We start from the raw sequence: 15,291 nt of genomic DNA, 5'->3' as shown, positions 1-15,291 counted from the left end.
AAACAACGTGGGATGTCAATGGAAATGCAAGTGGTGGTTCATAATATTTTCAGCCATCAGTAATTGAATTAAGAACGGAGGAATCCAAATGAAATCAAGGTTTGCTTCTAAGAAGCCTCTGCAAACACCTCAATGGGAGATGAGTGGAAAAATTTTGCTCTTTTATTTATTTAAGCAAAGAGAAGTTTTCAATTATAATGTGCCACCATTTTCATGACTTGCTTCTAGACTGCTGTTGCTATTTTATCCTATTACCGTATTTGCACGAATCTAAGACGAACACGATTCTAAGACGACCCCCCATTTTAGAAACGATGGATGCGGGATTTCGCCAAACAATGGATGCGGGAAAATTATATGTCGGGACCGCGATCTTCAAACGATCAGTGCGGGAAAACGATACTTCAGGGAACGATAGATGTGGGAAAAATTACACTGTCTATATGGAACTTTATTTGGTACCAGAAACGACGTGAAAGGGGCTGTTTAATGACTTCTTTTCTCTGCAATCGTAATGCTCTGAAAGGCACGGGAACACAACTGAATCGATCTCTCTATTCAGAGGAAAATCATGTTGCCTTCTTTCCGTTTCTCTGAGAAAAATGCGACGACTTCGTGGCAGTTTATCCCGCAACAGTATTGAGGCTTTAACGTTACAATTTAGGTAAATTGTAACCAATCACACAAACATTTTGTGAGTTGATCAAGGTTGGACTTGAATGGAGCCGAACCCAGGCTAAAGCAGGCGATCTTGCGGATACGGCAGAAGTGCACCCGGCGACTTATCGGCACGCGCTGAATCTTTGCCTGCTGCCTTAAAATGGAAAATGTTTTTTTTACTTGAACGCAAAATTAAATAAGCTAAATTACTGTACAGCTATTTTTGACGCTGGTTTTTCGCTGTATAGCTATCAGGTGGCAAACTCAGGTACCCATAAAAGTTTTATGTAAAGTATGCAACCCGATCGACACCGATAAATTTGCTTCCGATTGTAAGACGAACCCTCTTTTCTGCGGGAGTCAGGAGGGAAAAAAACCTCGTCTTAGATTCGTGCAAATACGGTAGATATTTTCATGGATGGATTAAGGCAAAGAAAGATGGATAGTGATTTTTTATAGTATTTAACTCTGATGGCTCAGGTTATTTAAGTGGAAGGAGAGATGACATGAAAAAATAATTCCTCCTTTCACTTGATAAATGAAATCATCAATGCTGTGTGAATACTGTAAGTAGTGATTTGAAAGAAAGTAGAAGGCCACATGGCTATTGTGTTCCTAAGGTTCTCGAAAAATATTATCTTACAAGTACATATGTACAGTAAACTCTTGATTTTACGAAGTCAGTGGGACCGGAAAATCGGCACTTCGTAAAATCGAGTTTCGTAAATTCAAACCTTTTTCATAAGTCACGAAAAAAATGTTCGCTTTTGTTTCTTCCGCCGTTTTTTGTCTTTAGTGGACTTATTTAAATGTTTTCGGTGGTTATTCTCGGTATAATTCATAGAAAAGGCTTTTTGTTATCGATTTATGATGTGAAAAATCGTTAAATAATTATACCACCATAAAATTCCCACATCTTGTTCATACTTCTACATCAACGATCGCTTAAGAAATTCCCGACCAGTTTAGAAAACGTAATCAAATAATGAATTGCAAAGTTTATTATAAGAATTTAATGTTATAAATTTGTGGTTAGGAGCGAATAACAACTATTAAGTTCGCGTAAGATAGATATTTGTTTCCAGCACCCACGGAATGTTAGCGGCAGCCGGCCTAACCGCCATTTATGTCGTCCTCTATCGCTCAGTGACGAGAAAAAAAAAGAAAAACGAGGGCCTCCACCCGTTTCCTAAATAACCTTCGTAAGTTAATATTTCGAGTTACTCTGTATATTCAGTTGAATGTGCTATCTTTTCCATTGGTTATTTTTGTTGAGATTCAGTTACCATTCTAAATTTCGTAGGATATGATTATCTTCTGGCAAATATTTTAAGTAAATTCTGTTTGAGCTCTCCGTCCGGATACTGTGCTCCATCATCTTCGCAGACGTTGCTACGAAAGACTTTATTCTTCATCCGGACCATATTCTTCATACCGGGTGTGAAGTGCTATGTTCATATAGTATTTCTCTCTCTTCTTTTATGCCGACAGGAGCAAGGTTCCAACCGGAAAACGACAGGAGAAACATCTTCCATTATCGGAGAAATAAAGAGGGAAACGTTATTATCCGCATTGATTGTTTTTCTACAAGAGAAGTTTCATCATTTCTCAACGTGTGTGAAGTATTGGTTCACTTGCGTGAATTCCCAAAAATGACACACAAAAACCTGTACATTCCCCTCATTTACTTTTCGTGTCCCTTTCTCCTCCGTATTGAAAGTTATGCAAAGAATCATTGACGTAGAGAAAAGATTTTCTTAGCTTTAGCACTAAAAATAGTCGCGCAATAATCGTAAATAAATATAGTGAGGAAAGAGCAAAGAAAATAATTTCAATTGAAACGTCAGCAGAGAAGAAGAGAGAGAATTATAAGCGCGGCACCATTTCCCTGATAGTGGAAGATACTTCTTCAGCCTCTCTCCTGTTAATAACTAACCCCCTTTGCAGGTAAAGATGAACCATGCCCTTCTCCACAATCGGGGAACGTTCCCAGTGGGTGGGGTGAATAAGAGTGGGATGGGGATTGCCTGAGGAAAGAAGTGTGGTCAGCACAAAGGAGTGGTGAACAGTGGTGAAGGGGGCAGGAGAAAGAAGGGTGGAGAAATGGCCTTCAGCTCTGCCTCAGTCTACGTTTGGGGGCCGTATTTTTTGCGACGCACTCGACCTCTGTCACCTTAGGGGGAGGGAGTGAATGGGAAATGCTGGGGAAGGAGGGGTTTGGGATGCGTAAGATGGGTGTCAGCAAGATCAGCAGAAGGTCGCGGGAGGAAGTAAACAAAGACTTTGGAAAGAAAGATCTCGCGGCATGGGAAAACGGGGAGACGCGCGAGAAGAAAGTTCACGGTTAGAAGTGCGTCTTCATTACGAGTAGACTGAAAAATAAGTTGGTGGTTAATAGAGCCCAATACTTAGGATATTTAAGTTGTTTATTCAGGAAGGCTATACACGAAAAGATACTACTAAAATATCAATTTTTTTTTTCCTTTTTGCCCTTCTCCATCGCCGCTTCCACCATGGTTTCTCACTTGCATAAATGGGAATGAAATTGGGGACCTAACTCGTTAGCCAGATCAATATATCTTAATGTTTGGAGGGCAGCGGGTACTTCTTTTTTATTTGGTGAAATTACTTCACTTTCATCTTCGTCGTCAATGCTATTATGACTAGTCCCGGCCGCTGCTTCTTCCGACGCATGTACCGGCGTCCCATTGTCGCAAGCCCGGAGATCATCGTCAAGGGCAATATAATCGTTTGATGTTGCGCGCTGTGCTTTTTGCTTTTTCCAAGAATTTTTCAAAATCATCTTTTAAGCCTCTAATCTCCTCCGCGATTTTATCCGCTGCTGCTTCCTGAATGTATAACGTAACGAATCAACCATAGCCGTGATATTATAGCAGTAGAATTACTAGTAGGCTAGTTGTATCAATTACCAACCTCGAGAACATCCTCATGATGCGCTATCAAAGGGAATCCGGCCGATTTCCAGCAATTTGCGATTGTAGTGGAGGAAATAAAGTACGTCTTTGAACCGTGTTTCTGCGATGAAAAATGACAATTTTATTAACTTGGCCATTTTAGCAAAGTTAACAAAGTCGTTATTCCTCATCGCAGAAACACGATTCAGAGACGTACTTGAATGCCTGATAGGCAGGAGTGCGATGCAAACAATTATTTTTGATGATGGCATTGATTGATAGATTTTCAAAATGCAGTCAGAGCGGTCACTTTTGGGGAGAAAAGGCCCCACGCTCGGAGGGTCGAAGAGAGGGGCCAGCGAGGGTGAGCTCGTCGAGGAAAGGGTCCCGGATTAGGGACCCTTCGAAGTGCTTCGGCGTAAAGTAGTCAAGTAGTCTTCGAAGTACGTTCACAGCAGCCTGCCTTGCGAACGTACCAGGTACGTTCACAGCAGTGCAAAGGGTTAATTAGGAGTGTACGAAATACTCCGCTCGACCTTCCTGACATGTTATACTACGAAGTATTGTCGATGCGATGTTTACGAATAGGCACGTAAATAGGGGCATTATATCAGTCGCGATATTTTAATTAAGTCCTACTTCCCCTGAATTCCCACCGTGAGGTTTTAGGCGAACCCTTTCTCTCCAAAGTTGCATTATCATTTACGATTTCACACTTTTGATGAACCACAGTTGGAAGCGCTGATTTTTTTAGCTACGTACGCCGGCGTAACTAGTTTTGTTGACAAATATTTCGCCATAGTTCGTATAAACGAATGCCTTTTGCTCCTGGGGACCGATCCGAGGTTCGTAAATTCGAAACATTTCGTATAATCGAAACTTCGTATAATCGAATAGCACCATGTATTTACCATAGGCTTTTCGCCGGGACTGCGCTATCACTTCGTATAATCGAAAACTTCGTAAAATCCTGCTTCGTATAATCGAGAGTTTACTGTACTTCTTTATATTGAATTATCATGTATCAAACTGACCCAAATCTTTTTCTGCTCCATTGAGGTATAAATTGTTTTACTATATTTCCACTGAAAATATTTCAGGAATTGGTATAATTTTTCTCACTTTCAGGTATTTTATGTGTGGTTTGATGCCCCAATTGGATACATGAGCATATTGAACTGTTATACTGATGAGTGGGAGAAGTGGTGGAAGCCAAAAAAGCCTGTTGAGGTTAAATATTTCCAGTTTATGGCCAAAGATAATGTACCATTCCATTCTGTGATGTTTCCATCTTGTATTTTGGCTGCCAACCCTGGATTCAAAGCAGTTGATCACCTGATGGCCACAGGTTTGTTTAGCTGGCATATTTATAGATAGCAAGTATGTATACCCCTATGAAAAAATTGTATAAAACTGTTTCAAATTTTTATACATTGCCATGGCAATGTATAAGATTGTATAAAATTTGAAACAGTTTTATACAATTTTTTCATAGGGGTATGCCATGGACAATGTCATGTTATACTCTTATATTGCCATGGCATTACTATTATATACCATAGTATATAGCCTAAGGAGTAGAAAACAAGCAGATTTACTTATTCCTAACTAAGTGAAGAGAAGGAATACATGGTGCATAAAATGTCCCTGGCCCTGCACTAATGTGTTTGGCTTGTGAAAAAGACGTGTTCTCCTTCTCCTACTAATAGGTATTAAATGCAGCTCTATGCAGTAATAATCACCTAAAAGTAACCACAGAAGGAAGGTGTGTGATGTTAATGAGGTTATGTAACTAGGAACAACTGCAGATACTGCAAAACTTTCTACCCTTTATTTTTACAGTCTTGGGCCTTTGATGTTGGTGCAAGTTAAGTTGCAACATATCTATTGGCTCAAAATTATAGGTTTTTTGGTGTAGTATACATTGTCAAAAATAGTGAAGTGCTGGAAAAAATGAAGGTGGTACAGTGAAAAATTTAGGACATGTAACAATCAAAGTTGTGGCTTCATGTCAAAGTGATGGGCTCAGTCATAGTGTTAATTGAATGGCCACAGCTTTGCTTTGATTGTTATTTGAGGTGGAGGGTATAATCTTATGGCATTAGAGTCCTAAAATGATTATACATAGCTTTTACATGTGTTTTAGAAAGCTTCTCAATTTAAGAATGATGGAGGAAAGTGAACCTTACTGTATTACCACCATTCATTCAGGGTATTATAATTGGCTTTGTCTCCATCCATCTTTTATCTCTTAAATCCCTTGGTCTGTTGTTTCCTTTACTGCTTCATCCAAGTATCTATTCAAGAGCAGTATCACCATTTTTAGTAAAATTATTCGATCTTGCAAATTGAAATTTGACCCAAGGCTTTTCATGCTTGTTTTCTAATTTTATAATATCCTTTTGTCATCATCCTGTTCGTGAGATTTTTTTTGGAAAATTAATGATGATTTAATCAGAACATCTTTTATTTTTTCTTCTAATATGTATCCTGTTGACTTTTTGACCCCTTGGAGAAAATTTCATTTACTGATTCATATCTTGTGAAACAATTCTCCCATTAAAATTCAACATTTAAAAAATTAATGTTTCTAGTCTCAAAATACATGTCTCCCAAGTTTTTATTTTATTAAAACCTTAATTCTTTCAAATTTGTTTTTTGCCCAGAATACCTCAACTATGAAGAGGGAAAGTTTTCCAAAAGCCGTGGTGTCGGTGTATTTGGGCCAGAAGCTGAGAGCACTGGGATACCATCAGATATTTGGAGATTTTATTTGACTTGGGTTCGACCTGAAAATCAAGATTCTGCTTTTATTTGGAGTGATTTGGCACAGCGCAATAACTCAGAATTGCTTAACAACTTCGGAAACTTTGCTTTGAGGTGAGTTCATTTGCAGTACAAGTTGCGACATAAGTTTAAGACAGAAGATTTATTTGACAATTAAAAATTGACTCTTGTTATCAAGTTATGCACTTTTATTTTATTCTATAGTGGAACTTGAATCATTCAAATTGATATCTTTGTTTTATTTTCTGTTTTTCTTTGTTTAGTAAAAATTATCTTTTTTCAGGGCATTGACTTTTGTAGAAAAGTTTTTTGAAAGCAAGGTTCCTGAAATTAACATTGATGGAGAGTTTGAAAGGGCACTCGTGGGTGCTGTCAACAAAGAGTTGAAAGAATATCTTAACCTATTGGAAAATGCTAGAAGTTTAAGGGATGCACTTCGTCGTTTGTTGGTTATATCTCGCCATGGGAACCTACTAATGCAGTCAAGTCAGCCTTGGGTTTTGGTCAAGGGCAGTCCTGAGGATAGGTGAGTGGAGCTTGAAACTTGTTCTACAAATACATATATGTATAATATTTTTACAGCTTAGGAGGAAGATGGGAGAAATCTTACCCACCCATCAAAAATATAAAAGTTTGCGTTACGAAATTGACCTGTATGTTAAAGTGTCTTTACACAGGCTAGTAATATTTTAAACTCTCCTCTACCTGTTAATACAATGCAGCCTTAGCTTAGTGGAAAATGATAATAAATAGAGAAACTTCTCCTTGGACCTTCTGAACTTTATCACAGTGACCATGGTTTTGACAATGCTGCCACGACGTAATCCCTTCTGGATTACCTACCAATGCCACAGCTGCACGGCAGACTCAGGGCGTGGGTGCTCATTCACGGGGAATTTTTATAGGGCGCCAGACAACCTCGCGGTTGTCGTCCCATGAACTCGCACCGAAGTTGCCGGGTTGCGTGAGAAGAAAAATAAGCTCCATACAATATACGACAAGTTTATTACAATTCTTGAACAAATGAAGATCAAAATAAATGAATCAGTGAAAGTAATAATTAACAAATATTCAGCAAAAGAATAGTTACGTAACATATAAATGATTAACAGCGCAGCAAAACTTGGCGCACAAATAATTCGTACTCTCTAAATATACTTAACAAATAAGGTCACTTATGTGATCTACCCACACACGTAAAACAATAGATAACTGTGCCAACATGGCCTTGGTAACGTTCAAGCAAATGAACGCTTGCAAATCTCCACAGTATGCTCCAATTGAGCATAACTTAGATGAACATATGAACGTTCAATCTGAAAGTCACCACACATTAGAAGAACTCATAAGTAAATCTTGGAAACTTAGAGTAACACATACGCATGCCCCGCACATTTAAACCACTGAATGGCAGTACCGCTTTCTTTGACGTTTGCTTGCTGAACGCAGTCTGGTCCCAACAGAGCACTCCAGCGGAGCGTAACTTTGGTGAGCATAGGCATGCTCGTCCAACAGGCACAGGAGAGGATTCATGTGCCTCTTATGCAAAATCTGGGAAATCAGGGATTTAAACAGAAACCCCAGAAACAAAAACCCGTAATTGAGATCGGCATGCTGCCTATACGGGTGAACTTCCTGCAGTGCGGATACCGGCGGAAACGTGGTTGGACCTCACAATTCCCAACCTGCCTAGTTCATGGCTGGTATCGAAGTCCTGCACGCCTACCTACACGCAGGGAACAGCTGTTCCCTATATACTCGCCTCTGGCCTAGGTGGAGCTCCTTCCCAGCACTCACGGCTGGCCGGCGGACCTGCATTCCTGCACGTACTCAGTTCGCTCTCTTACATAAGAAAAGGGGGGGGGAATCGTTGTCATAGTAGGACTACTGTGGCCTCAGTAGTCCTGGGGCGGTGGAATGGGTCAACGGCTGGTCAAGGCAATTGAGTCAGGCCCCAGTGGATAAGCCACTCACAATCAGCTGATCCAGATGGCTTGTTACAATGTTTATTAATTTTTTAGGCTCTTCTTTGCCTTGAAAATGACAAATGTTATGTAAATCATGGTCATTGTGAGAGGAATGTAATATTGCTTTGTTTTTGTTTGTGAATTTTTGTCATATTGAGTGGGAGTAGAGAACTTTCATGTACATATTTGGGAGCAATATTGAAGGTTAACTTTTGCTCTAATTTTTCTTGCATTTTGATATTCATCCATGTATAGACTTTATATTGTAGAAATGTTCCTTGGGATTCTATTTCTTGCTACTAGGAGTCATGACTGATGTTTTCACAGTCCTCTTGTCTGTGTTCACACCTTTTTGAGACCCATCTACTTAGAGAGGATGGCAGAATAAGCTCTCAACACATTGATCATTGGCCTCATAATTTGCATTAAAACCTAAAGAGTGGCAGGAAAAGCCTGACATCATTTGTTATCATGTATGCTCTTATCATTCCTTTTCAGGAAGAAAGGTGGCAGTGTGGTTGGCCTTTGTGCCAACTTGGCTTGCCTTTTGTCTATGTTGCTGTCACCTTACATGCCAGAAACAGCACGACAACTGCACCAGCAGTTGAATGCTCCACCAGAGGCAATGGTGATTCCTAACCATTTCTATTGTCTGCTCCCTGCTGGCCATAAAATAGGAAAGGTGAGTGTATATCTGGTCTAACTTGGTGTTCTGAAGCTTCATTACTCATTAACCTTCCGTCGGGCGCAATGGATCTGACAGGCACGGCGCAGCATTTTTTTTAAAATCATATATCTGCGACACTAGGCAGTGTAGACCGGTGACTTTTACAGTACCTGTTTGTTTTGACATGCAGCCTTTTGATTTTTGCATTTATGCCTACAGATCACTGGTGGATTATTTAGCAAATTTAAACAAAACTATGGCACAATAAAGCCAAATGAAAGCTTTATTAGCTAAAGAAAAAAACACTGATCTTATAGAATTCGCTTTCTAAATTGCATTACTTATAATAATACGTATTTAATAGCCTATAGAGCGCGTTAAATCGCCCCTTGCTGGATTGGTCCAGGGCCATATGGCGGCATGTAAAGGGGTGTATGCATTGCATGAAAGACATCATTCAAGTGTTCGTTTTGCTCTAGTAATGGTGCTTTAAACTTCAACAATGTACCACTGATCCATGCTAAAAGTTAACAATGCTTTTTCGCATTTGTGCCTGTCAGGCACATTGCGCCTAAACTCAGCAATTCCAATACTGCGCCTGACGAAAGGTTAACCGTGTGCACCAGAAATTGTTTGTTCTTCCGCCTTAATCGTTATGTCCTTTTTTTGCAGCCATTCCCTCTCTTCAGCAAAATAGAAAATTCTCAAATGGATGAGTTAAGGAACAGATTTTCTGGAAATCAGAAAAATCGATCCCCTGGGCCAACAAATGAGGCTAAACCTGCGGTCACCCCCGTCAAGGATGTCAAATCTCAGTCAACTACTGCTGAATCAGTGAGCACGCCCAAAGCATCTAACGAGGAAATCCTTCGACTCCAAGCTGAGGTTGAAAAACAAGTCAGTATTTATTTTTGACTTTTTAAATTTGTATATGGATGGATATTATTGTTGATTTGTTAATATTGCTTATTGATGGATATTATTGGTACATGAAAGACTTTTTAGATAGTTTTTGGTAGCCATGTTAAGTCAATGGTACTATGACTAATAAGATTACTTCACATCTTTGATAGAAAGGGGGTGAAAGGTAATATGTACGGAATTAAAAAGTTACGCTTATTACCTAGGTATGCGATGTATTTTTGAGTTATATCTTGCAGATGTTCCATGTAAGTGTAAAGATGTATGAGATTTTTGCTTCATGCATGTGCTTTATGGCAAGCTTCTAGTTAGTTGGTGAGGACATTGCATCTTTTTGGTCTCATATTCTCAATAAAATATTATTTTTAGAGAGAAATTTAAGTACAGATTCAATAACTGTTCAGATACCGCCCTACACAGCGCTCAAGTATCCAGACATTTAAAGTTAATGTGAGAGTCATATCCGATATCTATATATCAGCTGGTACATACTTAACAGTTGAGTGAATTCACTACATAGTGGTTCTTTGTGTATGAAAAAGAAATATAAATGGTACGGAGTTATTTATATTATACTATTTGTGATATTTGTGTGAAACATTAAACATTATTATTATTCCTTATACACCCATGTCTCGTATAGCGCAAGGGATGCGTTCCTTGGGGTCTTTGCGCTATACGAATTTGCGTTATACGAGAGCGTTTTAGCATTGGGAAGATAGGGATGCGTTCCTGGTAGCATAGGTCTTGGGTATTGAATTTCCTCTAAAAACATCTATATTCCCATAAAAAGCGTTAGAAAACATTATTTATATAAATTTTTATAGTTTAAAACATCTTTAAAGATAGTATGCACGCATTCAAAGACTTTTAATCACGTTAAAAAATTTCTTACGTGCTTTTGAAATTCCCTCCTGTCGTGCGGGTGGGCTAACATCTGCTATCTCAGGGGATCGTAATGCGTTCCCGGCAGTTGACGATTTTTCAAACTAGTCTAAAAACAACTATTGTGTCACTCAGGCCCTTTTGTCGCTCATCGAAATGACAGGAAAATGCTACTTTGAATGCCATTTCATAGCTAGCGGAGTTTATGAATGATAAATCATTTTAATTTGAAGTCCTTAGAGTCATAAGCAGCTAAGTGAAACAGTCTTTAAATGCCTTGAAACCTGACCCAGGTTTTCCTTCCCTGAAAATGAATGAACGAGAATGCATTCTTTTCCAAAAGAATATCGTCTCGTCAACACTAAAAACTAGTTGAGGGGAAAAGGAGACACTTTCAATTACAGCTTGGAGTTCATCAGAAAATGTTGTGGTGGCTGCGCTATCAACACTTACAGATTCACCTGATATTGCCGCACTGAAAATACCTGCTTGCCGTTTAAATTCTGGAACCAACCGGAGCTTTCACTAAATGTCTCGGAGTGATTACCACTCTCGTCTTTTTGTACTGATTCACCATGAACTTTCCGTATGTGTAGACCGCTTGGTTGAAGTTGGGGCGGCTGATGTTTTAACTTCGTCTTTATTCAGAATAAGGTATCGTGAGTTTAAACTTCCGCGCAATATCGCTTTGACGCTCTCCATTTTCAAAGCAATTGACCTCTTTCAAATCCTCTTCTAGGTTTATGGTTTTTCTACACGCATTCCTATTTTTTGCCATATTCTCTTGGTTTTTACTCTCTATGGCTCTATCTAAATCACCTTCTACTGCTGAACTGTATTCCTGAGACGCAGAAGGCCTACGACTGCGGGGAGGGAACGAAGCCATTGTGTTTGAGACACTATAGCGGACCCTTTTATGTGTTGATGCTATTCTTGCGCAACTCGGCCACCGCTCCATTTCTCCCCCGTGAATACCGATGACCTTGAAGGCTTTAGCGTAGACCCTCTCTACCTGGAAGTCAATCGCCCGATAACCTATGACGGCAAAAATACGTCTCAAACCGTATTGCTGAAAAAAAAACTCATTTCCGCTTGCCCCACGCTTAATTAACGATCTAAATTATTTATTATCGTTCTGTTAAGGAGACGAGATAAATTACTTCGGTAGGCCAGCTATCTGGACCCAATGACGAGTAATACTTTTGGCCATTGCACAGCAATGGATTTCGATTAACATGTAAATAAAAAAGAAGATTTGAGGCAAGAAATAACAATAATATGCGTAAATTGATAGAAATTTCGTGTGTACTTAGCGCAAGTTCACGTTTTATCACGAGAGCGTTTAAGATTTTTGATTAGGCTACACTGCGTTGCAATGTTTCTCCGAGGAACGAACTTGCGCTATATCGAAATTGCGCTAATCGAAATTGCGCTATACGAGACATGGGTGTATTGCTCTAGGGATTATCTTTAACTGTACCTAATGATATATTTAATTATACTGAGACTAGCCACGGTGATAACTTTAAGGAGTCACCCGCAATGCACAAATTGTGCGAAAAATACGCAGAGGAAATATCATTCACCTTGACTGGGATTCGAACCCGAATCCCTCAATTTCTGGCTGATGCCTCAGTAGCTTAACTGGCTAAAGCACTCGGCTGGAAATCGAGGGATCTGGGTTTGAATCCCGGTCAAGGCGAATGATTTTTCCTCTGTGGATTTTTTGCACAATTTGTACCCAATGATATTTTTATCATCTGTAATTATGCGCAGTCTGCAAAATGAACTAAGCGTAGAAAATTGATTTAGTAGTCCGCAAAATTTGGAGTATTTTAATAGGATGTTTGAGTGGCCCCCTGTGAAAAGTCACAATTGATGCATTGTTTGCCTTGTAAAATGAAATCAGAAGTCTTTTGGTCATGCATGGTTAGACAGCGGAAACCAAGGTTTGCAAGTCAACAGACTTTTACACCCTGCAATTTTGAATGAGTTTGGATATTTGGGATTTGGGGCTCAGGATCTCAATGTGACGAGCATGACAAATCTCATAGGATTTAAGTATTGTTTAGGAAGGTTGGGAAAGGGAGATTAATGGGCTATCATTGGGGAGTTGCATGCTACTTCTGGCGAAACTTGGAAGCTTATGTTCCCAGAGAAAAGGAGAGTCATCCTTCATGTAAGTGATGGTCCAGATATTTTTCTCTAGGCAGTGTGTTTTTTCAGGTATTGAAAATGCTCAAAGGTTGCGTAATGGAAAACATGGCCAAACTGGAATGGTAGATCATTCCAGTGTTCATTTTGCCTGCCGGTGGGTAATTTTGATAAAAATTAGCTGCCTGACTTTGTGGGCATCTTGAGAAAATTCAGGCAGTTTTTTGTCTTTTTTAAAGTAAAAATAATTTTTTGTGATAAAACTCCAATAAAATTTTGAGTTGCATAGGATAAAATGAATGAAGGAACTAGGAAAATTTATACTTGTTAATTTTTTATCCATATTGCAATCCAGTTTCATTTAGTGCCGGTGTTCTGTGATTTCTTTCGTTACATTATGGTCGCCATACTTACATGCTTCATATCTCAGACTGATTTGTCGGGAAACTTGATCACTTCGTAATGATTAATAAATTATCTTGGTTTTCAGGGTGGTGTTGTTCGTGACTTGAAAGCAAAAGGATTACCAAAATCAGATTGGGAGCACGAACTACAAAAGTTGTTGGAATTAAAGACTAAGTTATTGTCTTTAGACCCTAGTTCAGCTCCAAGTAAGGGAAGTGGTAGCAGTGGAAAAAAAGGAAAGAGTAAAAAGTCTAAGTGATAAGGAGAAAACTTAGGAAAATTGAATTGAAAATTGTGTAAGATGTGCAATAATCTGGTCATCTAATGTGTACCATTATTCTGGACATATGACTCTTAATAATTTAATATTGCATTGATATAAAATTTTGGAATATTTAATGATCCAATAATGACGTTGGAATTTGATCAAATCATACCTTTTCAAAACATGACATTTCTATTTGTTCCATTGGTAATACTTTACTTCTTTGTGTATAGGGTGTATTTACCAAACATAAGGTCGTACACCTTATCAGACATTGGCTGTGAGATTACCATTGTGGGCAAGTCGAAAACAAAGGTGAAAATGAGAAATGTAAATGAAATTAAATGATGATCGAATATGAAGAATTAGATTTTTCTTCAAGATTTTCATCTGAGGTTGAAGATATTAGGACAAAGGTATTCTATGAAAATTGAGGTAATAGTTCCTGAAAACAATTTGAGTACAATTTATTTCTTAATGGAATTTTGTTTGACTTCAGTGATGTGGCCTCCCGGAATCATAAGCTTTAATGGGCGATGCCATATTTTAAGGAAGTCAATAACTGGAATGTTAATGCTGCCATTGTTTGAAGTTTTACCTGCATTGATGGAGTTAAAAGTTTTGACAAATTGTGAAGGAAACAAAATCCATTGAGGCATCATTCATGAATAACGAAAGAAATAATGAAGGTGGGAATAAGTTTATTTTTCATCCATACTTATAACCCTCTAAAGCATTGTAGACTAACATGAAAAATTTTAGCTCGTCTTATGTAGTCAGGTCAGTCAGCCAAAAATGTTATTTAGAGAATCCTTCCTGTCAGTCTTTAGGGGCCTAAGCTTCCTTAACTAGCCTTTCTTCATGGTACTCAAAATGTGAGTCTGGTCTTCCACTGGAAGCAAAAAAAGTGGAGTGACTGGCTCATTCCATTTAAGGATTGATAGACACTTATATGTGCCATCTTAAAGTCTGTCGTTTCGTGCTTCCTCCATGTTTCATGGTGGGTTTGTTTTTTTTTTGTTCTATTTATTAACACTTAGCATTGACTTATGGACATTATATTATGTCCTGGTAATCTATCTGAACATTGCCGAGGACATAATATTACGTCCTTCAATTTTATTGGCTTTATATGCGTGAAGAGGTTATATTATGCTGGTGGAATTTTCTAGTCTACTGCTTAGTGGTTCTATTGTTTCAACATTAAACCACTACATGGAAAATACGTCCACTTAATATCTTGAGAGTGAAATGTTTTCTGTACCTAAGGCAACCTCGGGTTGCACCCCTTCTTTCGGCACTGGCGGCAAGTGTTGCCATTTGCTATGGCCTGTAGGAATAAGGGCATTGCATCGTTCGGCTCATCTCTTTTTTCTTTGCCCACCAAGAATAACAATCCCTTCCATTGGATGGCTGTTAATCAATTGTTTTAACTTTTTACTTCTCAAAAACAGTATGTTTTCATTGTTACATGACGTACCGTATTTATGTATTACCGTATTTACGGCGGAAGCGCCGCCGCAAAGTGATCCAGTAGGCGACCTGTAGACGAATTACGCCTCCAGGTAGGGATAGGGAAGGGGGAAGGAATTAATGGATTGGAGGAATCCTGCGCCGTCATTAGGGCGACGTGGGCTACTATAAGCAAAACCAAAATTTTGATAT

At 38.8% G+C, this 15,291-nt stretch overlaps 1 protein-coding gene across 1 annotated transcript in view; it reads left to right on the top strand.

The window, feature by feature from the left end:
* LOC124159273 (methionine--tRNA ligase, cytoplasmic) overlaps window positions 1-13,988 on the top strand; it is a 29,198-nt gene extending 15,210 nt beyond the window's left edge. Inside the window, exons 11-16 of the mRNA XM_046534972.1 lie at window positions 4,704-4,923; window positions 6,242-6,455; window positions 6,646-6,888; window positions 8,828-9,011; window positions 9,669-9,893; window positions 13,447-13,988. Of these exons, the coding sequence (XP_046390928.1) occupies window positions 4,704-4,923; window positions 6,242-6,455; window positions 6,646-6,888; window positions 8,828-9,011; window positions 9,669-9,893; window positions 13,447-13,620 (1,260 nt within the window). The 3' untranslated portion in view covers window positions 13,621-13,988. The remainder of the gene's footprint in view (window positions 1-4,703; window positions 4,924-6,241; window positions 6,456-6,645; window positions 6,889-8,827; window positions 9,012-9,668; window positions 9,894-13,446) is intronic.
* The last annotated feature ends 1,303 nt before the right edge of the window (window positions 13,989-15,291 follow it).

The sequence above is a fragment of the Ischnura elegans genome, chromosome 5, assembly GCF_921293095.1.
Source record: "Ischnura elegans chromosome 5, ioIscEleg1.1, whole genome shotgun sequence".
Lineage (NCBI taxonomy): Eukaryota > Metazoa > Arthropoda > Insecta > Odonata > Coenagrionidae > Ischnura > Ischnura elegans.
The sequence above is the reverse complement of the archived record's forward strand: the minus strand, read 5'-3'. Positions and strand labels throughout refer to the sequence as shown.